General features: G+C 36.3%; 1 protein-coding gene across 1 annotated transcript; it reads left to right on the top strand.

Moving 5' to 3' along the window:
• Nucleotides 1-3,708: 3,708 nt before the first annotated feature.
• LOC117330991 (C-type lectin domain family 17, member A-like) lies at nt 3,709-12,909 on the top strand. Its single transcript, XM_033889586.1, has 3 exons — nt 3,709-3,776; nt 4,825-4,912; nt 12,447-12,909. The coding sequence occupies exons 1-3, from the start codon at nt 3,756-3,758 to the stop codon at nt 12,662-12,664; spliced, it is 327 nt and encodes a 108-aa protein (XP_033745477.1). The 5' UTR covers nt 3,709-3,755; the 3' UTR covers nt 12,665-12,909.
• The last annotated feature ends 12,315 nt before the right edge of the window (nt 12,910-25,224 follow it).

The following is a 25,224-nucleotide window of genomic DNA, read 5'->3' as shown; positions in this document are numbered from 1 at the left end:
TATTCTTTATAGTTAAAAATTAATAGCATAGACGTAAATGTATCTCCAGGCCTCTTGCAGATAAACAAAGGTATGGAACATGAACACGGGTCATACGTCGAAGACAGCAGTTATAATTCTGACGTCCCTAAAATTCTGCATTAAGTACATTAGTGTCTGCATATTCGAACCCTTTATAATATATGCAAATACATAGATATGCTATATAATACATATAGTAAATAATTAATTATTTGATACATTGTGTATATCTGAGATGATCTGATAACGCGTTATCGGGTGCCATTTAGTTTGACATATCACTATCAGATGCAGGAACAATATTTGTACGTATCGCTTCATTTAGTGAATCACTGATGAGTATCAAGTTATCAAAGGTTCAAATGGCATATTAATTAAGCACTCAATTCAAAAGTTCCAACCTTTGCTTGAAAAAAATGCTTTTTTACCGTAACAATGAAATTGCATTTATTATTAAAGTTACACTTCGGTTTGTGTATTGCAACATATTTTCAATAAAAGGCACACGTGTCCAAGGAAGACGCTTAAGGGGAAACTGCAGTCTCCGATCTAACCTATTTAATGAATAAACAATGTGTCAATGCGTATTCCATGTAATCGCATCAATTTCCACTAACTTGTAAAATCGATCATGAGCGGCCATGCAACACGGTCGTCACCACCCAGTATTTTGGCTTCTTTTATTCATGTGGTGAAGAAACATATGTTCTTTTCTTACCAAGAGCAAATTTAATTTTGTAAAACCACGCATCACTGTTAATGTTTTATAAAACGCAATAAAACTGCATCATTTAAGTACCTCAAGTACATCACAGGTATTTTTTCTTTATTTCTCAGTTTACAATGCTTTATGTGCTCAGTACAGCTTTAAATTGAAAGTACATATTGCCACAGTCGCATATTCAGTAAGGCCATGCGACTGGTAAATTGAACCACATTAACATCGTGAGAGAATGTTACCAAGATTTCAAGATTTTTTATTCACGCAAGACACACAAAGTGTGTAACAAGAGGTCAATATGACAGAACAATGTACATGGCTTACAGGGTAATAACGTGAAAATACAAAAGTGTATATAGTAACGTAGTTATAAGCAATGCTATCTCACTATACATATAATATCTACAATACAACATATGAAATAATATACTTAACTGTTATCTTCTCGAAATACAAAGTTTCTCTACATTTTTCAGGACTTTTCAAACATACCTTTCCATTTTAGTTAAGTAATGATTTGGATTGTGTTTGTGTCTAAACCCTGTTACTAAAATAGTATTGCATTGAAATAAATAGTGGTATTCATCACCAATACCGTTATGACAAATAGGCAATCACGATTTTACGTGGTATACCAATTCATCTACCAGTTTCAGGTAACTTTAATTTGACATTCTAAATTTGCTGATAATAATGCGCTCTTGGGAATTAAGCTTAATTAGATAAGACTCTACCAAATGCAATCTTTGCATCAATTTCTTTTAATTAATTTTTCAACGGGTTTTCTGGAATCATTAGAAAACTGTAAAGTAAAAATGCACAATTCAATAAAATTAAGGCACATGTTTTAGATATGTAAAAATAGCCAGTTAACCCTACATATTACCTGTAATATACACCTCTATTTGTAACCTGTATAACATTTGCAATTTTAATACAGCTGTGAAGTATAGGTAAACTTTTTTTCTATGTTTTTCAGACCTTTGAATACAAAAGTAATCACTTCAAAAACCTTAAAAATTGCAAAATATCATGATTTTTGACCCAAAATGACACAGTTCTCTACACATATTCTTCTGACACCTATTTGAAATTATAGATCTCTATCCAAAAGACAGATTCAATCTAAATATTTACTTGAAAGGTGTCGTTCAACTAATTGCTTTAACTTTTCCTCTTCAAAAGGCCGACTTATTATCGAGGGAAGACCCCATTACGGCATGTTTTGCTACATAATCGAACGTTTTCCACATTTTCAAGGAATTCGTGTGCATAGCAAAATCTACATTAATGAGTAAATTTCCTTTGAAAGAAATTCAATTCAAGCCAGACACGTTTATGAATAACGTTTGTGTGGCTTAAGCCCCCGAGCTGATAGGGAATGTGAATTGTATTTTACCGTGTAATATTCTCTATGGGTTTCAATTCACTCTGAATCGTCACCATAACATCTTATCAAACAAAATGCAAAGTTATCATATCATCATTCTCATTGCTGTAGTGATATGAAGATCATATTTAAAAGACTTGTATGTATATATATATTTATTTTTTTTTTTTTTTTTTTAAGAATAAAAAACACGACACAGCCGCTAGCGCTTTCGTCACGTTATATATTGTTGGATATTTTCTCCTGTTTTACTAGTTATATTCGGTATATCAATAGTTAAACAAATAAGGAAGATATGACAAGGTTCCTAACACCAACGCGTTATTGGCGTGGATTGGTGTAGTTGTATTTATGTGCAACATAAAGAAATTTATACTATCTGTTTTTTGTTTATTATATTATTGTTCCGGAATTTCTATTTCCGGATTTGTTGTCTTATCCTTGCCGTACTTTAGTTCGGCCGTCCATAGGATCACGTGACTTCTTTGTTTATGTTCACTGGCGGAGACACAAATTTTTAAATTTCCCTCCTCCACCCCATCTTACCTCCTATGAATTATGTTCTAAAGCATGCTTGGGCGTTTTTTAAGTATTATTTTTACCCAACCTTTTATGCGAATAGTTTTTTGATATTGTTGTTGATTTATCTAATGGCATTTAATAAATGCTCAATTTTCGACAATATTGATTTTTGCGTTTTTTGTTAGCATAAAACATAGCAGAGTTCACATGTGTGCTACACTGGGGAAATTACAGCTTAAACACGATAGTATAATTTGGAGTTTAGGGGTTAAAAAAGAAAGTGATAGCGCATTCATTGTATTATATTAGACCTCTTACAATGATGATCTAATGTTTCGTTAATAGGAGTGTGAATTACTTTTCAGTTAAAAATAAACTAATTGGATACATTCGTTAATTAAACAATCTAAAGGTCGATAATACATTTCAGATTGGCAGCTCTAACTGTTCAAGTGACAGTTGTTCAAAGACTGAAGCATGTGTCGACAGGAGGGATGGCAGCCATATATGCATAGATCAAGGTATATAATCATTGGCTATATATCATCTTTTTTGTTTATTTTGTATAATTTATGTCCTTAAAACAAATTGATTTTCTCATCTTAATGACCTTGTCTGATATTCCAAACCTACCACCTATTTATAAAAAAAGTCCGTATCAAATAAGAAGATATAATAATTTTATTATACTTACATTCAGGTGGTAGAAAAACGTTTGTTCTTTCCTTTCCCGGACAGAATATTTCAAAAAAGGAAGATCACAGGACAGGTTAGATAAAACCAGGAAATTTTATCAGTCTGACATCGATGTTCTATCCTAAACAGAATCATTGACACGACATTCCCATTACCAAGAGCTGTACATAATTCCGTCAGCCATGAACAAACTGACATCAATGCATTATCATACCTGATTCCAAACAGATGACACTAAGCATGATATTGTGATCAATCTCGGATACGTTCCCGCTACTAAATCATTTGATTGTTTTGCGATTTACACATTCACACGTTTCCCTCTTCTCTGATGTTCTAGGTATATGTCCTAAAGCTGACTGGGTGTATTTTAACCGGAAGTGTTACTTCTTTCCCGGAAGTAAAATGACTGCAGATGAGGGCTTGGTAAATGTTTCATTGTATCATTGATCATATATGATAGTAAGAAAGGATCGATTAAACATCGACCGACGTTTTCAATAGTTGTAATTTATTTTCTTTTAAAAATATCTCGTCCAGTAATCCATTATGTCATGATTTAGTTTTCTTTGAAATAATTATACAATAAATTGGTAACCATGCGGCTATTTTAGTCTGTCATAAAAGTCACAAAAATGCATGGGACTTGGATATTTGTTCGATTCAATGCATATTTTGCAGATCATATTTGAAATGTAAAATGACGATCGACCGGCATTCTGTTACATCCAGCTGAAGCTTCGCCGTGTGAATTAGGCCCGATACGGGGAATTCAACACATTATCATAAATAACAACACGTCAAACATTTTGAATGATTTTATATAGTGTCTATTTCAAAGAAACACAAACAACAAACTTTTTCATTAACATCTGTCGTTTCCCTAGAGTATGACACAAATCGATAAGTAAAGTCACATTCTTTGAAATAAAATAAATTACGTCTTATATGATACACGCTCATTGGCTAGTTTTATTTCATAAAAAGAAAAAAATACCCAATCACAGTTATAGATGTCTTGTTTCAATCAGTTGATACCGGTCGTATTCCTGACATCGGTATTGTCTTTATAACATCGGATATTGACTTCCTTTAAGTGTATATTTATGACCTTGCAAAAAACATTTGGACTTCATTAAAATTAGATGCGAAACTCAGGCTTTCTTACTCCACTTGTATTGCGAAGATGAACAAACCGCCGCGCTTCAATGGAGTGTACCATTGTTTCATGATTACCGTGTTAATAATTCATTGCCATTATAATACTCCTCATAATGCCCATCGGGGCATGCATTGGATACCTGTACAAATCACTAACATATATATGTAGATCCCGAGATACAATAATCCTTCACACAAAACCCGCCACGTGTTTCACTATCGTATATGTATTAGCATAGATTCAGAAAAGGGAATTCGCATCCTTTAGCAATGACATGATTCATATCATGATTTTCCTTTTTCTATCATAAAGGTGTTCTGTGACTCAATAAACGCCACACTTGTGAGGATTGACAACACTCAAGAGAACACCTTCCTCGCATCGGAAATGACAAAAAAGGGTAAGATCAGAAATACATGTATGCATGCTCCACATAAAACTAAAACAAATGATTGAATTGAAAAGGCCATCTTATACAAGATGACAATTTATTATAGAAACATGTAAATTATTATCATCAGAAATATTTGGAAAAGCTCATCATAAGATGGTTAATTCCGCATCAGTATTAGAACAAAATACAAATTGTATGACAATTTACATCCTTAGGTGGGTATTCGACAGAATTACGCAACACAGCAAACAAGCATTGTTTTGCTGCCCCACCAAAAGGATTGATAAAAGGATTGACACAAAAATTGTAATATAAAAACATCATATTGATTATTATCAGAGAAAATATATATCAAAAAAGAAACGTTGATTACACCTATTACTGATACAGCATGTATACATGTAAATCAAATACATTGGTTTCCGTTGGCAGTTCATATACCATAAATAAAAAGTCACTTGGCAGGAATGAAACCATTTGGCACATAATCTATAAAAAGCAAGGTGTTGTCGAGAAACTGACTGGCTCAAGCAGGTCAGTAAACTGTTTATATTTTAAATATATATGGCATATCACTTTGTTAGTCGTTTGGCAGGAATGGAACCCTTTGGCACAAAGCTCATCACCCAATGAAGTTGATGATGAGGAACTAACCTGCTCAAGCAAGTCAGCTAAATGTATATATGAGGTGGCTGGCAGATGTGTCTATGAAATGACAAACAAAACTTTTGAACTGCAAGCCATAACACACAATCAAAGTCAATAACACATCCTTGGAAGCACAAATTTAAGGTAAGTTGTGGAGACAGGTGCCAGTAATATTATGAAATGTAATCAAACTTAACAACAAAGGAATACATGACAAATTAAATTATACATGACAAATTAAAATATGGAAGCAAATGTTATAACAAAAGCATATGTAACCTTATATGTACATTGCAAAGCTGAGACCGGCTCAAGCAGGCCAAAGCTTGGGTTAAAGCAATACAACAAGTACACGTAACCTTTATCGATATACATGAAAAGATAAACTAAAATACTAAACCAAAATGCTATAAGCAGCTTTACACTAAAATGGACATTGCAAAGCTGAGGCCGGCTCAAGCAAGCCAAAGCTGAGGTAAAAGCAATATAACAGGAAACATTACTTATATACATGGACATTAAAATACTTAACCAAGTTTTATAAGCAGATGTTAATTAAAATGTACATTATAAAGGGGAGACCGGCTCAAGCAGGCCAAAGCAAACAGGTGGTTTTTATCCTACGAATAATGATATACATATAACAAGGGCCCAATGGGCCCAAATCGCTCACCTGCAAAGCAGTGATCTTTTCATATATGGATCCTGCAGTTATTTGAAAGCATGCTACAGGACCAATATAATGTCTCTCTGCACTTTGGCTTTTCACTAAAAGTCATTTAAAGATTTAAGCATACTTGATCGACGTGACCTTGAATGTGAGTCAAGGTCATTCATTTGAACAAACTTGGTAGCCCTTTACCGCAGCATGCTACAGTCCCAATATCAACTCCCTGGGACTCTTGGTTATTGAGAAGTCGTTTAAAGATTTTAGCCTTTTGACCCCTGTGACCTTGAATGAAAGTCAAGGTCATTCATTTGAACAAACTTGGTAGCCCTTCACCCCAGCATGCAACAGGCCAAATATTAGGTCTCTGGGACTCTTGGTTATTGAGAAGAAGTCGTTTAAAGATTTTAGCCTTTTTGACTCCTGTGACCTTGAATGAAGGTCAAGGTCATTCATTTGAACAAACTTGGTAGTCCTTTACCCCAGCATGCTACAGACCCAATATCAACTCCCTGGGACTCTTGGTTATTGAGAAGAAGTTGTTTAAAGATTTTAGCCTTTTTGACTCCTGTGACCTTCAATGAAAGTCAAGGTCATTCATTTGAACAAACTTGGTAGCCCTTCATCCGAGCATGCTACAGACCCAATATCAACTCCCTGGGACTCTTGGTTATTGAGAAGAAGTCGTTTAAAGATTTTAGCCTTTTTGACTCCTGTGACCTTGAATGAAGGTCAAGGTCATTCATTTGAACAAACTTGGTAGCCCTTCACCCGAGCATGCTACAGACCCAATATCAAGTCCCTGGGACTCTTGGTTATTGAGAAGAAGTCGTTTAAAGATTTTAGCCTTTTTGACTCCTGTGACCTTGAATGAAGGTCAAGGTCATTCATTTGAACAAACTTGGTAGCCCTTCACCCCAGCATGCTACAGACCCAATATAAAGTCCCTGGGACTCTTGGTTATTGAGAAGAAGTCGTTTAAAGATTTTAGCCTTTTTGACTCCTGTGACCTTGAATGAAGGTCAAGGTCATTCATTTGAACAAACTTGGTAGCCCTTCACCCCAGCATGCTACAGACCCAATATCAAGTCCCTGGGTCTTTTGGCTATTTAGAAGAAGTCGTCTAATTTTTTTTTATCATATTTGACCCCTGTGACCTTGAATGAAAGTCAAGGTCATTCATTTGAGCAAACTTGGTAGCCCTTTACCCCAGCATGCTACAGACCCAATATCAACTCCCTGGGACTCTTGGTTATTGAGAAGAAGTTGTTTAAAGTTTTTAGCCTTTTTGACCCCTGTGACCTTGAATGAAGGTCAACGTTATTCATTTGAACAAACTTGGTAGCCCTTCACCCCAGCATGCTACAGGCCCAATATTAGGTCTTTAGGCCTTTTGGTTATTGAGAAGAAGTTGCTTGAATGGAAAGTTGACGCCGGACGGACGGACGACGGACGCCGCGCCACGGCATAAGCTCACTTGCCCTTCGGGCAGGTGAGCTAAAAATGACATGTCAAGTAATACAGGGAAAAAACAGGAACCTTATAAAAGGGTGTTTGTATGGTCGCTGCTATGAAGTAATTTGTGAGCATATCCAACTGCTGATAGATATGTGGATATTGTGGAATGGGAGAGCTTTAGGTGAAACAAATGAACAATGGAAAGAGCTGTGTGTGCATTATTGACATTGTTACTGAATGGGTCAAAACAATGTATTATTGAAAGGGCATGGAACATTGCTAACGCTTTATCATAAACCACCCTCGTGGATGGTGCTATGGAAGAGTTCAACAGCTGTTGAATGATTGGAAAAAGCTGGTGGGTCTCAAACGAGCTGGAATTGCTGTAGGCTGGGGATCCGCCCACGGCGCCAGGGCTAGGAATCTGTGAATCTGTAACCGAGAAAGGGAGTCTGCCATAGTATTTTTATGGCCAGGTATATGCCTAGCTTTAAATGACAAATTGATCTCTAAACATTTTAGAACTAAAACGCGAACCATCTTAAGGAGCATGCTATCTTTGCTGGTCTGCTTATTAATGACAGAGACAATAGCCTCGTTGTCTGTGTAAAACAATACAACATGATTAGCCAATAGATGACCCCAGATGTACACTGACAATATAATTGGGTAAAATTCCAGAACAGCAATGTTGTAATGCTGATATAATGTCGGAAATTTACCAAAAAACATTTGGTTTTGAAGACCCCTCCAAAACCAATAGTTGTAGAAGCATCAGTATAAAGCTGCAAAACATCACTAAACAAACATTGTACAGGTTGGAAATTGTGCGACCATTAAAACCAGTCAAAAATTTGAGCCAAAGTGACAAATCTGCCTTAACCTCAGAAGTAAGTCTAATATGATAATATGGCCGATTGTGAGATTAATGAGTCGTCTAAGAAAAGGCCGACCTGGCCTGACTACAGAACAAGCAAAATTTAACAAACCAATCAAAGATTGCAGTTCTTTTAGGGTGCATTTTGGCTTACAGAGAAAAGATTCTATGACTTCTTTAGCTTTTTGAACCTTGTCTTGTGGAAGGGAAGCAGTAGAAGTAAGACTATTTAGTTCTATTCCTACAAATGACATCTGTTGACTAGGGAGAAACGTTTTTTTCCTCTGCTAAAGGTACTCCTATGTTATTACACATATCAATAAATGAATTGAGATATTGCTGAGCTGCCTCATAACTTTTCTCAATAAAGGTTTGGTCTGGTTTATTTTGTTTAACGTCCTATTAACATCTAAGGTCATTTAAGGACGGCCTCCCGTGCTTGCGACATGTGTGCGTGTGGTGAGTGCGCATGTGTGTTTTGGAAGGCTCCAGTATGTTCGTGTTAAGACACCCCGCAGCACACCCCACCCGGTCACATTATACTGACAACGGGCGAACCAGTCGTCCCACTCCAAATATGCTGAGCGCTAAGCAGGAGTAGCAACTACCATTTTTAAAGACGTTGGTATGTCTCGGCCAGGGAACAGAACCCAAAGCCTTCCTCACAGGGGCGAACGCTCAACTAAAGGACAAAAGTGAGGCATTGTCAAGGGAGACATTAGGAAGAAGAAAGTTGTTTAGAAAAAGAGAAAAGATAAGATCCCAAATTTAGTCGCCTCTTACGATCAGGCAAGGGGGCAGTAGGTACAATTCTTACGCCCTACCTGCAGGGCAGTCTAACGATAGTATTATATATCTTAAGATATATAATACTATCTACGGATTGTATTATATATCTTAGATCCGGAAACCTCAACTTCTCACAGGTGAAAAAAAAGACATTGACGAGACGTATGAATGAGAAGCCAGATTTTCCTTTGGCCCTATCACCTGAAGTTAGACAGTGGCAGCTTCGACTTTGGTTTAGGAACAACTTCACAAATATGAAATCAGCACATGCTCAATGCATTGACTTTGTTTTTCCAATTTGTCAAGTTTAAGGAATCTGGAAGTTACAAAAGAGATGAAAATTTACGAATATTTGTTTCTACGTAGGTAAAATCTTAACCTTTTATTGTGATTTTTGTTTTATTGTGATGGCATTTTTTAAAATGCATCTCGAGTTATTCGTATCAATCATACATTTTTTTTTATAACAGGGTTTACACATTTTTGTACACTTATGATTTATCCTTTTGATAATAGTTCTGCTTGTTATATTCCCTCAACTCTGTTAAATATAAACTCTCTTCTGATACCCGAGTCCCCGGTTTCTGTCTGGTAATAATTGTCATATTAAGATTAATTTAAGCAATTTGTTGCGAAATTTGCTTGCTTTTTGTTTTGCACTTCTTCAATATTTTGCGCCTTTTAAGTGTCTATGATATATATAGATGTACTTTGCTACTTTTTACAATAATTTTAGTGAACGTTCGAGTTTGCTTAAAACTGATCATACTGAAGATGTTTGACATGCAAAACATATAATGTGTAATTCTTCGTGAATTTAAAAACCAATTATATTATGAATTGCAGATTTGTCAAGAACATCACATATCAAGAATATTGTCCCTTTGCTTTAATTTTTAAGGTTACCTGACTCAAACAATTTTCTCCTTAGGGTTATGTAACTATTTATGATAGTTTTGTTATATAAGATATAACTCCTCTGTGACGGATGGGATGAACCAAAATGGACAAGTAGACAACATCCCTGTAGAGTTCTTCTTCTGTACGGCTGTATTGATTTTTAAAATTCTTATATGTATATATTTTTTTTTTTTTTTTTTACAAATTAGGTCTGGAGCATTACTTGGCTTGACAAAATGATGTTTAAAGCCACATACACCCAAATAACCTAAAGTTCTGGTTGCACCCATGTATTAATGGCAATCTAATATGCGCTCGTTCACGCTCTCCTAACATTAAAATGATCTATGGACTGGCGCTTGACGGGGGAATCTTTGCGACATCAGTGTATAGAAATAACTCGCCGAATTTGTTTTTATCGCGAGATTGTCACTGAGCGAAGAACAAGGCTACAACAATGTACATTACACATAAACTACATACATGTCTGTTGTTTACATATCGAGTGTGTACGTGAACTTGCCTAATAATGTTATCATATGAAGAAACAAACATACATCTAAATACTTCTTTTTAAAGTATAGCAATATGCATACAACAAAACATCGATAAAAGTCAGATAGGCGAAGCTGGCAATGTTTCGGAATACGGAAAAAGCTAACCAGCAATCCAATAGACGTCCGGCAGAATCTGAATTCAAGTCTATTCCAATGAATCAATTATTTTTTAAAGAAAATCCTAGGGTTTTGCCGATTCGTGACCATTTTACGTTTCTTTTGGGCATAATCTTGCAGCGTTTTGGCAGGCCCACGCTTTCCGTTGCATTATGGGACGAACTTACATGGAACTTGGTTCGTCGGACCCAGTTATTATTTTTTGCAATTTCCCGTATACTTTCAAGAATACACACTTTCATCCAGTTTTTGATTCGCAATAATTTGTTAGGTATATATCAATTCTGAAAACTGTGAAGTGGTCAAAATGTAACATTTATATATTTCTTTGGGAGTATGTTGTTTAAAATGAAATACCTTGACCTGCATTCAAGGTCACATGAGGAAAATATGATTAAATCTTTAACTGTTTTTCCCTAAATATTCAAGGGGTCTAGAGAATTAAGTGCTAGGTTGCTGCAGAATACCCTAAGTATAGCTGTGTGGATTGCAAGCAATTTGACTTTGACTTTGTCCTGTGTATTTCGGAGGAAGTACATACTCAGAATAGCTTTTCAGGTACAACGGTACAACGGTATCCAGTGCTTCCTTGAAGAAAGTGCTTGCTTTGAAATATATTTCAAGTCTGGAGGCCAAAGGCCAATGTCATTGTTTCTATAAATGAAAAAGCATTAGTTGATATACATTGCATTTCGAATTCTCTGCAGCTGATTATGCTTTAACGACTGACTTTATCACGTTCTACCGCGTGCCGGCTTTAGTTTACTTATCAGGCCTTTTGGTCAAGGTCACTATTACTAAAGGAACCACGGATCCAAAGACGATAATGTAAACGTTTACCACTGTCTGGCTTTTATGGATTTTTCAACACTGGTCCAATAGCCATAATTTTGAAAAATGTCATCTGGCAAGCCTGTAAATAGAATATTTAAACATTCTACCAATTTGTACTTTTTCATATGGAGGCCACCATCTTGTATTGAATACAGCACCAAAAATTCACCTTAATTAACAACAAATTACACATTTAATTAACCCCCCTGACAAAACATACTAGAAATTTTTTTTTGAAAACTTCTCTCACCTGAATATCAAATCAGCAGGCCCTGAAAAATTCACCTTCCCATTAAATCTTCTGCCCAAAATGGGGAAAATCCACAATCTATTTTTGATCTGGTTTTTGGTTCCCAATGAAAGTGTTTGTTCGGAATACAACATACAAAAACCGGCTTAGAAGTCAAAGGTCAAAGATAAAAAAAATAAAGACATTTCTTGCACTACTTAGATTGTCCACCCAGAGCTTTATCAAAGTAAGAATTTGCTTTCAGTAGAAACAAAAACAAACAAAAAACAAACAAAAAAAAAACAAAACATTAGAACCCCTTGCTAGCCAGAACACCTACTCGCACAGATTAGATTGTTTATCATTTTTCATTGAACACGGGGAATAAGGGTAGCATTTTAACGACATAAATACGTATTACCGATTAGCTTGTAATAATCATAATAAATTATTATCATTTACAGACATTCAATATATCTGGCTTGCTGCAAATGACAGGGCAGTGGAAGGAGAATGGGTTTGGGGACCCGGAGATGAAGTTTTGAATGGATTATGGCAATCGGGTGAACCTAACGACGATTATGGTGAGGATTGTGGCGTTCTGAAACGGACCAGACAAGAATGGAACGACTTGAATTGCCTTGATCAAAGGCCATATGCCGTGTGCGAAGCTCGTTTTTGACTGATCCATAGTGAGAAGATGTTTGCATAAGTTAAAAACACTATTCATCTGAAATATTGGATTCCTCCCAAATTACACAACATTGGGGATCTTTATTTAACCATTTCATTCATATCAATATGAATTGCTTCCCTTTCCTCTCTTTTCTCATTATATTGTCCTCTGTATTACGTGTATTAGTGTCACTTAGATCCCTCATTATGATCCTAGTTGTTATAGAATAATTAAAATCCGTTCTTACATAACCGTGATTTCTCGTGTATTTTCTGCTCCGTTATATTTCCTCAAGCCCATACAACGGTTTTAATTGAAAATCAATATCAAACTTCATGTTTTCGTTAGCTTTATCAATGCTCTCCAATCAACCATGCTCATTGATACAATGATATTTCATAAACAATACAATAACACAGTGGAAGAAACGGCAATCATTATCTACTGTAAGAACACCATTTTTTATAACTATCGTTTATGTCATTTAAGGAATCGTCTATATTGTGTCCCTGTTGTAAAATCCTCGGAAAGAAGTCATTATATTATTCATTCCGCTACCTTTAAAATTTGCTACCGTGTTATCAGTTTCCCGGCTGCTTCATTTGTTGCCGTTGCACTGTACTGTTCGTACTACATTTTGACACATGGATCACTGAACTAAGCATGATAGGCTAGATCGATCTGGAGCATGAACTACAGCACGCTGGACCACCAGGTGGAACAGTCCCGGTAAACACATGATTCGTGTTAATACATAAAGGTTCTAACATTGTTATGCATAAACATGACAAAGGTTTATCATGGCACATGTTCATATAGAAAGGAGCTTGTGGTACCCTGGTTTTGATGATTTTAACACTTTCACAGTACAAATGGACATCACATCTGAAGCAAAGGCAATACAAGACGTCTTCAAGCACATGAAGATATTGCCCCTCTGCTCTGTCACTAGAGCTTATAAGATTAAGTACATTTAACATATGTACAACGGTTAATGCCTCAAAACAATCTAACATACTTTCAATCCTACAAGTTTTGTGTCATGGGACAAAGAAACCTTATAATAAGCTATGGATCATTGTACGATTACCTAGTTGATCAAGTAACAACGGATTGCCCTCCAGCTGTATTGATGACACTGTTGTTATTGTTGGTACAGCTCAATCCAAAATTGGAACACTTTCTTCATATTGTTACATATACCAGTGGTCAAAGGACAAAAACTCTTACAGAAATATAAAAACTCTGGCAACCTTATATGTCAGCACTGAAAGATATGGCAGTATAAATAACAGGAGAGACAAATTGTTATTCACAACTGGTTTACACTTGTCAAGGAGAGCAGTTATATGAATTATATTGGATTATTATTAATAATTGCCTGATACTGATAATTGATTTACAACCGTTGCGGAGAGCCGTGTAAAATCTGTTGGATTATTAATTGCCAGGAACTGTGATCTGTGGGATTGATAAAACATCTTAATTCTGAAGATACGGATATAGAAAGGATTACTCAAGGACAGCTGTTTTAAGATTAGTAATTGACAGTTATGATTCGATACACCCCCTTCTTCACCACAACATTTTTGTTGTGAATTATTTGTTGTGAAATTGCTTATTTATGTATATATCATTAAATTGTGTTTAGCTGCTGGGTTTCATCTTTTTGTTATTGTCACATTGTCATATTATGTACAGATGATGTGTATGCACATTGAACGTTTGAACAGAATAAAAGACATAACTAGACCATTGTAATGAAAAGTCATCTACCAGAAAGGTAGGACACATAGACTGAGTTTGAGTCTAGATGCAAAGGGATCAGCACGCGGATTTTTAGCTCACCTGCCCGAAGGGCAAGTGAGCTTATGCCGTGGCGCGGCGTCCGTCCGGCCGTCCGTCCGGCGTCAACTTTTCCATTCAAGCAACTTCTTCTCAATAACCAAAAGGCCCAGAGACCTAATATTGGGCCTGCAGCATGCTGGGGTAAAGGGCTCCCAAGTTTGTTCAAATGAATAACTTTGACATTCATTCAATGTCATAGGATTCAAAAAGGCTAAAATCTTTAAATGACTTCTTCTCAATAACCAAATGGCCCAGAGACCTAATATTGCGCCTGTAGCATGCTGGGTGAAGGGCTACCATGTTTGGTCAAATGAATAAAGTTGACCTTCATTCAAGGTCACAGGGGTCAAAAAGGCTAAAATCTTTAAACAACTTCTTCTCAATAACCAAGAGTCCCAGGGAGTTGATATTGGGTCTGTAGCATGCTGGGGTGAAGGGCTACCAAGTTTGTTCAAATGAATGACCTTACCTTTCATTCAAGGTCACAGGGGTCAAATATGCTAAAAAAAATAAACGACTTCTTCTAAATAGCCAAAAGAGTCCCAGGGACTTGATATTGGGTCTGTAGGATGCTGGGGTGAAGGGCTACCTAGTTTGTTCAAATGAATGACCTTGACTTTCATTCAAGGTCACAGAAGTCAAAAATGCTAAAATCTTTAAACGACTTCTTCTCAATAACCAACAGTCCCAGAGACCTCACATTTGGCGTGCTGCATGCTGGGGTAAAGGGCTCCCAAGTTTGTTCAAATGAATTACCTTGACCTTCATTCAAGGTCACAGGGGTCAAAAAGTCTAAATTCTTTAAACGACTTCTTCTCAATAACCAACAGTCCAAGAAACCTTATATTTGGCCTGCAGCATGCTGTGGTGAAGCGCTCCCAAGTTTGTTCAAATGAATAACCTTGACCTTCATTCAAGGTCATAGGAGTCAAAAAGGCTAAAATCTTTAAACGACTTGTTCTAAATAACCAAGAGTCCCAGGGAGTTGATATTGGGTCTGTAAAATGCTGGGGTTAAGGGCTCCCAAGTTTGTTCAAATGAATAACTTTGACCTTCATTCAATGTCAAAGGAGTCAAAAAGGCTAAAATCTTTAAATGACTTCTTCTCAATAACAAAAGGCCCAGAGACCTAATATTGGGCCTGTAGCATGCTGGGGTGAAGGGCTACCATGTTTGGTCAAATGAATAAAGTTGACCTTCATTCAAGGTCACAGGGGTCAAAAAGGCTAAAATCTTTAAACGACTTCTTCTCAATAACCAAGAGTCCCAGGGAGTTGATATTGGGTCTGTAGCATGCTGGGGTGAAGGGCTACCAAGTTTGTTCAAATGAATGACCTTGCCTTTCATTCAAGGTCACAGGGGTCAAATATGCTAAAAAAATTAAACGACTTCTTCTAAATAGCCAAAAAGACCCAGGGACTTGATATTGGGTCTGTAGGATGCTGGGGTGAAGGGCTACCTAGTTTGTTCAAATGAATTACCTTGACTTTCATTCAAGGTCACAGAAGTCAAAAATGCTAAAATCTTTAAACGACTTCTTCTCAATACCCAACAGTTCCAGAGACCTAATATTGGGCCTGTAGCATGCTGGGGTGAAGGGCTACCATGTTTGGTCAAATGAATAAAGTTGACCTTCATTCAAGGTCACAGGGGTCAAAAAGTCTAAATTCTTTAAACGACTTCTTCTCAATAACCAACAGTCCAAGAAACCTTATATTTGGCCTGCAGCATGCTGTGGTGAAGCGCTCCCAAGTTTGTTCAAATGAATAACCTTGACCTTCATTCAAGGTCATAGGAGTCAAAAAGGCTAAAATCTTTAAACGACTTGTTCTAAATAACCAAGAGTCCCAGGGAGTTGATATTGGGTCTGTAAAATGCTGGGGTTAAGGGCTCCCAAGTTTGTTCAAATGAATAACTTTGACCTTCATTCAATGTCAAAGGAGTCAAAAAGGCTAAAATCTTTAAATGACTTCTTCTCAATAACAAAAGGCCCAGAGACCTAATATTGGGCCTGTAGCATGCTGGGGTGAAGGGCTACCATGTTTGGTCAAATGAATAAAGTTGACCTTCATTCAAGGTCACAGGGGTCAAAAAGGCTAAAATCTTTAAACGACTTCTTCTCAATAACCAAGAGTCCCAGGGAGTTGATATTGGGTCTGTAGCATGCTGGGGTGAAGGGCTACCAAGTTTGTTCAAATGAATGACCTTGCCTTTCATTCAAGGTCACAGGGGTCAAATATGCTAAAAAAATTAAACGAATTCTTCTAAATAGCCAAAAAGACCCAGGGACTTGATATTGGGTCTGTAGGATGCTGGGGTGAAGGGCTACCTAGTTTGTTCAAATGAATTACCTTGACTTTCATTCAAGGTCACAGAAGTCAAAAATGCTAAAATCTTTAAACGACTTCTTCTCAATACCCAACAGTTCCAGAGACCTAATATTGGGCCTGTAGCATGCTGGGGTGAAGGGCTACCATGTTTGGTCAAATGAATAAAGTTGACCTTCATTCAAGGTCACAGGGGTCAAAAAGGCTAAAATCTTTAAACAACTTCTTCTCAATAACCAAGAGTCCCAGGGACTTGATATTGGGTCTGTAGCATGTGTTATAGTCAGAAATTATGTTAATAATTATTTCTGGTGTACCCCTATATTTTTTTGTTATGTGCAGCATTAAGCGTCTAAAGGGAGACAACTCGAATTTATTCACGGTACAATTATCGATCGGTTTTTGGTGATCACGTGACTTGCTCCTGACGCCATTAAAACATCTCGAAGAGTACATCTTGTGTCTCCTGTTTTTCAGGTAAATTATATGGCTTTGAACTAATGCTGAAGATTGTTACTTGGCAGATATATACATGAACATGTTGTTGAATTGTAGAAATGTTTAATTAATGTTGACATTTTGTCAGATGGTAATATTTAGTGTTTGAAGCGAAGCAAAGCTTCGATTACCGAGAACCATGTGCTCGCATGGATGAGGTGTAGTTTTCAGTTTTACTTTTCTCAAAGAAAGTGGTATTCTAGACATGTATTTGAGAAGGAACAGTATTTCTTTTGATAGAAGTGTTATTTTAAAGTCAGTAAGATGTAAAATTCGACTTTATTAGAATTAATTAAATTTTTGAAACTTTTTCATGTTTTCACTGTCCCATGATGGCTGGTAAACATGGCTGCGCCCATGATTTCACCGGAAGTGACAATAAACCATGTAAACAAAAGATTGTCACTTAACTTATAGTAGACAGTATCTATGTAGAATAATTTTCGAAGTTATTTTAAGGAAAGAATAGAGTAACCAGGAATTTTAAATGTATTTTCAGAAATATGTTTACTTTAAATTCTTTTGAGCCTAAATATGTTAAACTACAAAGTTACTAATTGTGCCAACAGTTTATACTGAATGGTTGTGCCAATGATAAATACCATATGTACTTTATGGCAACTGAATACCATATCCAAGTTTTCATTGAGGATATTATTGTCAGTTAGAGTGAAATACTAGTCTAGATATGTACAGGTCAGTTAATTAACAGTGTTCTGTGTTATTACAAGTGTAATTACATAGGTTGTTGATTTTCTATCAGTATTGAAGGTACTTAATGTAGCAATAGCATGAAATCTAGTCTAGTCATGAGAAATATGTGCCAATTATATTTTATTTCAATTTTGAATTTATGTCGTGAAAATACTCAAGTGTTGTACCCCTAGACAACAAAGCAAACCAAGTCATTTGTATTTTGTATTGTAACATTTATTGTTATGTGACTTGCTCCTGACGCCATTAAAACATCTCGAAGAGTACATCTTGTGTCTCCTGTTTTTCAGGTCCTGGTATCTCCCCTCCCCTCCATACCTGGTGTAACACATGCTTGGGTGAAGGGCTACCAAGTTTGTTCAAATGAATGACCTTGCCTTTCATTCATGGTCACATGGGTCAAATATGCTAAAAAAAAATTAAACGACTTCTTCTAAATAGCCAAAAAGACCCAGGGACTTGATATTGGGTCTGTAGGATGCTGGGGTGAAGGGCTACCTAGTTTGTTCAAATGAATTACCTTGACTTTCATTCAAGGTCACAGAAGTCAAAAATGCTAAAATCTTTAAACGACTTCTTCTCAATAACCAACAGTCCCAGAGACCTAATATTGGGCCTGCAGCATGCTGGGGTAAAGGGCTCCCAAGTTTGTTCAAATGAATTACCTTGACCTTCATTCAATGTCACAGGAGTCAAAAAGGCTAAATTCTTTAAACGACTTCTTCTCAATAACCAACAGTCCAAGAAACCTAATATTTGGCCTGCAGCATGCTGTGGTGAAGCGCTCCCAAGTTTGTTCAAATGAATAACCTTGACCTTCATTCAAGGTCATAGGAGTCAAAAAGGCTAAAATCTTTAAACGACTTGTTCTAAATAACCAAGAGTCCCAGGGAGTTGATATTGGGTCTGTTAAATGCTGGGATAAAGGACTACCAAGTTTGTTCAAATGAATGACGTTGACCTTCATTCAAGGTCACAGGAGTCAAAAAGGCTAAAATCTTTAAACGATTTCTGCTCAATAACCAAGAGGCTCAGAGACCTAATATTGCGCCTGTAGCATGCTGGGTGAAGGGCTACCAAGTTTGTTCAAATGAATGACCTTGACCTGCATTCAAGGTCACAGGAGTCAAAAAGGCTAAAATCTTTAAACGACTTCCTCTCAATAACCAAGCGTCCCAGGGAGTTGATATTAGGTCTGTAGCATGCTGGGGTGAAGTGCTACCAACTTTGTTCAAATGACTGACCTTGACCTTCAAGGTCACGTCGATCAAGTATGCTAAAATCTTTAAATGACTTTTAGTGAATAGCCAAAGTGCAGAGAGACATTATATTGGTCCTGTAGCATGCTTTCAAAGATCACTGCATTGCAGGTGAGCTATTTGGGCCCATCGGGCCCTTGTTATATTTGCTGTGACAAAAAGTTAATGTCCATCCCATATCGTCGAAAAGCTAGCACGACAACGCATCAAAGTGTTCATTAAAATGGCCGGGGATAACAGAATACTCCGGTCAAAACATCAAACCAAGATTTCCGAGTTAATATATGGAACACACGTGCATGACCCCAAATATATTATGCAATTATGGCCCTGGATGCAGGGTAATATGAAGGTTTGTTTACTCTCAGCTCTCATATTACCCTCGGGCAAGCCCTCGGGAAATATGATACCTGCGGGTAAACAAACCTTCATATTACCCTGCATCTAGGGTCATACATTGTTTATAATACCGAAAAAGAATCAGTAATGATGATACTCCAAAATAAACTGAAGATATGAAATATCATTTTTATCACAAACCCCTGTGATCCCGGTCGTTCAATTGATACGATTCCAAGTGAAGGTGTTATTGACAAAGAAACTCTTGGAAACAGTTGGCGTGTACATTTGTTGATATTTTCGTGTTCTGAGCAATCTTGTTTTGCAGAATTTTATCTATTTCTGCTTCTTCGACTGCACGAAAACGTTTGCGTTTCTGTTCGTCTGCCATTTATTTGGAAATAACTGGAAGGGAGACAACTCCTCGCAACAGAATGTGGGGGTCGCCATGGGGGCACGCGGTCCAGGGAGATATGATATTTGTCTCCCTGGCTCACGTGCCTCAGGGAGATATGATGTTTTGTCCCCCTTCCACGTGATGCGTTTCGGCTAATCACAGGCACTGTTATAAAAATGAGGTAAAATAATGCATGTTATTCATTTGTAAACGTATGCACACATAACAATTACTTCAACGCATACAATAAAAAAAACTACGTTAATTTCCATTTTCATCAATATGTTCATACTGGTCCCCTCGTAAACCTGCCAGGTCTTTGTCTCTTTCTTTATTGCAAACTTATTTCATTAGATTAATAGTCAACCCCAGATTGTCAAGTAGAGTAATGGTATCCTGTAGAATAAGCAAGCATTTCGCACCACTATTTTTTACACCAGTAAACTAAAATATATATATACCAAGTTTGTATGAACTTGTTTCTGTAGAGTAGCAAGCATAGGCTTTAGAAATTTTGTAAATCTGCTTCAGGCTGTTGTCAGTCCCGTGGGTATACAAGTGAAGTGTTTAGAACATTTCCAGTGAAACTAGATATTTCCTAGAATCCCCAACTACATGGAAAGAATAATATGTGTCGTTTAATTCAATATATCCCAAAGAAACTGTTTTATTAGACAAACAGCTGTTTTAGTTGTTTTCATCTTTAAGTATTCAGAAATAATTAATCCAATTCGTTAAACTTTTTCATATTAAAAATAAGTATTTATGACCGTCTACTTTGGATAAAAAACCTATATCGGTAAACCACACATTCAACAATATTTTATACCAGCATTTTTTTTTCTTTTTTTTGTATTTTACCAAATACAACAAGCTTCCATAGTTCGAAATGTTTGGGGGAAGATTTTGGTCGGGCAGATCAGGTTTATGTAAATTTCTCGATCTTCTATTGCTCGTTTGTGGGGGAAAATATATTTTCCAGCCACAAAATCAGTCGGATTATTCAGTTGTTCTGTTTTTCTTTCCTTAACAGTTTTGCATTGACATTTATAGTTCGTTTGAAATTAACAGTTTTAAAGAAAATATCGAATATTACATCCTTTTGAATTATCAATTATGATATACTATCTATGTTTAAACGAAATATATCTATATAACTTATCTTTAAGCCTTCTTTAAATATTTATCTTTATTACTACAATTATATATCTGGATTAAACTTATATATATGGCTGCTTTACTTAAATTTATTAAGACGTTCAACATTGGTGGCAGTACCCTAGTATCCTTTGATTACAGCTGTTTTCGTTAAATAGAACAAGTGCTAGGTGTTTTTACGTCTTCTCTGACACTAAATCGTTATGTCAGTATATGCAAATGAAAGCATATACATGCAAACATTCAGAATATGTTAATATCAAAAACATATTCCCTTGAGAAAAAGGTAGAGGTTAACAAATAGTTCCAAAGTAAACAGGAAAAGACTTAGGTCAAATAAATTCCAGAAGTAGTAGATAGAATGCGCTCAAATCCTATATTCAAGTAACCAAAATAATCACCATGATCAAGATTTTTCAATGAAAAATAACTGCAGAAAAAAAACTTTTACCTATTTAACTACTCGTCACTTTTCTAAACACTCTTTCTTAACTTCCAAATATCTAAGGCGTACTCTAAATCTAAATCAATACCTGCTCAAAGTCTTTATACAATATTCCTCTTTGAACTCAAATCAGCTTCCTCTTGACTCCTTCTAAAACTTACTAACAGGCTCTTAGCCATTCACAGCGCAACTATTCTTGACCAGCAGTACCCTTAATAACCCATCTACCAACACGATATATGGTTGTTTAGTAATCTTTGAAGATGCTAAACTTCACTACTACCACAATGTAATAATGGATGACATCATGATCAGGAAAAAATATATACAACCTCTTGAAACCTACACAGGAAGTGGCCTTTGAAAGGTCATAACCTTATACATCTTTATGACAGAGCATACGAATATTTTTAATGCTGTCCCTTACATTACCACAAACTTTTTATGTATCATACCACTGCTAGATGTCCATTCATATCTGATACAATTGAAACCTAATAATACACAAGTATAAAGCATCCAACTTCTGTTTACACCATAACATACTTCTCCAAGCATTGGACCTATATCTGCGATACCACCACTTAATTGACCTAATACCTAATACATTAAATCCTAAATTGACCCCAATTAAAGCACAAACGTCAGCTTCTGGTTAGTATTAGTAAAAACATGTAAGCCCCTACATTATCAATAAGGTGTAACACATAGAATAGTTGACCAATCAAATTGCCCTTTGCATACCGCTCTAAAATATACTGACTTTCCGTTCCACAGTCGATGCATCATCAGCATCGGCTATCACGACCGCTTTTGATCCATTTTTTCATATTTAAATCATTGTCACACGACAAAAGATAATATGCATTTATATTAAGAGATTTAAAACAAAACATTTGTATTTTTTTTATTTGTTTGTTTGATATTTTATCAGGATGAATCGAAGCTGAACACCACTTCTGACTTTCGAGTGTTACACCTTTATGATATAATAAGAGCAGGGGTTATTATTTTTTTCTTATTTTTTCTTTTTATACTTTGTCTGTGGTGATAGGAAATAGATAATAATCCAAGTAAGCTCACATAATCAATTTCAGATAGAAAATTTCATTTGACCAATCTTACTACTTTTCCAGAAATGTTAAGGTCATACTCTTCTGCCCCTATTTAACGATCATATCAATGCAAATGCTTTAGGTCGATAACGTACCATTATTCATTGATTCTATTAAAATCACATGTGATCTCCACAATATACCAATAAATAACGTAATGTGTTGGTAAACATAGATTGCTATTGTCATATTCTGTATAATTGACAATATTCGTGTTGGATTTAATTTTGCTAGTTTCTCCGTCGTTGAATATAGCGCGAAAATAAATCACCGACGAATACTTAAACATTCATGATATATAATAGCTACCTACTGTAGTATGCAAGGCAGTGTTGCACAAAACCTAATACTGAAGAACTAGTTCATACTTGTACAAATGAGACATAAAACAACTATATCTGTGAAGTGAACAGTAAGCCCCCATTAAGTTGTACTCAAATACCGATGCTAGTGTCCCTATGTTATTATTATTCTATAACGTACAACGTAATTAATTTAACAAGGACCAAATCGAGACGGTCGTCAAGGAGACACCGGGCACGATATTCTTCTGCGGACCTACTCTTAGTTCAATCTCCTATCAATATAGAAGGCTACATTCGTTGATTCTTCATTGTACCCTAATCAGAAATAAATGGAGCAAACTAATTCCAATTTCGCAAATGTTGCCTTCAATTAGTGGCCTCTTACACCATGCAGTGGGATACATCATATGCAGTAATAAACATCTCTATTCCCCAGTCTTGCGCGTGTATTAGTAGGAGATGCTGAATAGGGAATTCTAATCATTTGGTAATGGAGGGCTCTCGTCGTTTTCGTTAATCATTACACCTTAATCTGCTGTTTTTTTGTGTTTTCAATGTTGCTAGCTAAGAAAATTTGTTTGGTTTATTTCGTTTAACGTCCCATTAACAGCCAGGCTCATTTTAGGACGTGCCAGGTTTTAGAGGTGGTGGAAAGCTGGTGTATCCGTGGAAAAAACAACCGGTCTACGATCTGTACCTGGTAACCTGGTATGTGAACTTACATTTTGTAAAAATAAAGAAAATTGCTTCGTGGCATTTCTATAGATTTTATATCAAACAATTTTACAAATTAATAGAGGTGCGCGATAATATCGAAATACCGGTATACCGCGAATTTGGCAGGTCGATACGATATACCGGTATACAAACCCTGGAAACCGGTATATCGCGATGGTTAACAAAAAGGCATATTAATCACTGATTTAACATTATGTGTTGGCACCAATAGCGTAAATTACTTATGTAAACGTGAAAGAAACACACGAGAACGTCATTATGTCGTATTGGTGGGGCGCTTGTTTCGTTGTCTCTAAAGCGCTTGGCCGTATGGGACATCTACGTTAAAATCAAGCACTTTCGAGATTATGATTGTTTACTAGAAACGAAAAATGGCGGACGACGAGCAAGTTGAGCAACTGCTAGTGGCAAACAAACGTGCGAAATCCAAAATATGGACGTTCTTTAAACTAAAAAAAGTGGACGATAAGGTTTCTGAAAACCTCGCCGTATGCATACTATGCAAATCTGATGTGAAATATTCCGGGGGCACGTCGAATCTGGTAGCACACATTCGCCGCCATCATCCGATGAACACAAACTCACAATAGTGTACTAGTATTGTATTAGAAAGTCAAATCACACAACATACACTTATACAATAAGCATTTTACATTGATGGTACTAAGGTCAATAATATTGCAATACGTATTGCAAGTTTCTGTTGAATATTGCAATATATTGCAATACGGTTTTGGTCCGCAATACCCAGCCCTACAAATTAATGTACAATATATTTCATCATTGTTACCACACTCACTGACGCATATAGGTTAATTATATATTAATTAATACATTTCGCTGGGGAGTTTCGTATTGCTATCTCTTAACAAAATGTGGTTAACCCAGACATATGTCGGCGCGTACATTTGTTTAATCAATACTGTCACATAAAATTCATCCAAACATGTACAAGTTCTGCTCATTATCTGCCAAATGCAATACACGGTTGGTAGGTGAAACTATCAATATTCCTCTTACTCCATTCTGAGGGAAACAGCAAATGCAGTAAGATTCTTCACGTATACTACAGGTATATATACTTTCCCCAGCCTTGTGCGTGTGTTAGCATAAAATGCTGAATAGGGAACCCATATCGGATTGACGTAGATAAAATGACCCGCTGAACGATTTCTACAATTGCCGCATTTGCATGTTACATCAGCTGGAATAGTAGAAGTATTAGTTAATGTTGGCTTTACCAGGAATGTACGTTGTGGCGCTGATAGCAATTGGTGCAAACAAAGCCGTGATGACATTAACCGCTACAGTATGTAAACAACCCTACACCAACAACCAATCATTTACGCGATACGTTATTCGTCACATATATCAATAACTCAGAAAGGCCTTTGGGGAAGGGATCAGTCTTTTTGCAGATTTG

This window comes from Pecten maximus, chromosome 7 (genome assembly GCF_902652985.1).
Source record: "Pecten maximus chromosome 7, xPecMax1.1, whole genome shotgun sequence".
Taxonomy (NCBI): Eukaryota; Metazoa; Mollusca; class Bivalvia; order Pectinida; family Pectinidae; genus Pecten; species Pecten maximus.
The sequence above is the reverse complement of the archived record's forward strand: the minus strand, read 5'-3'. Positions and strand labels throughout refer to the sequence as shown.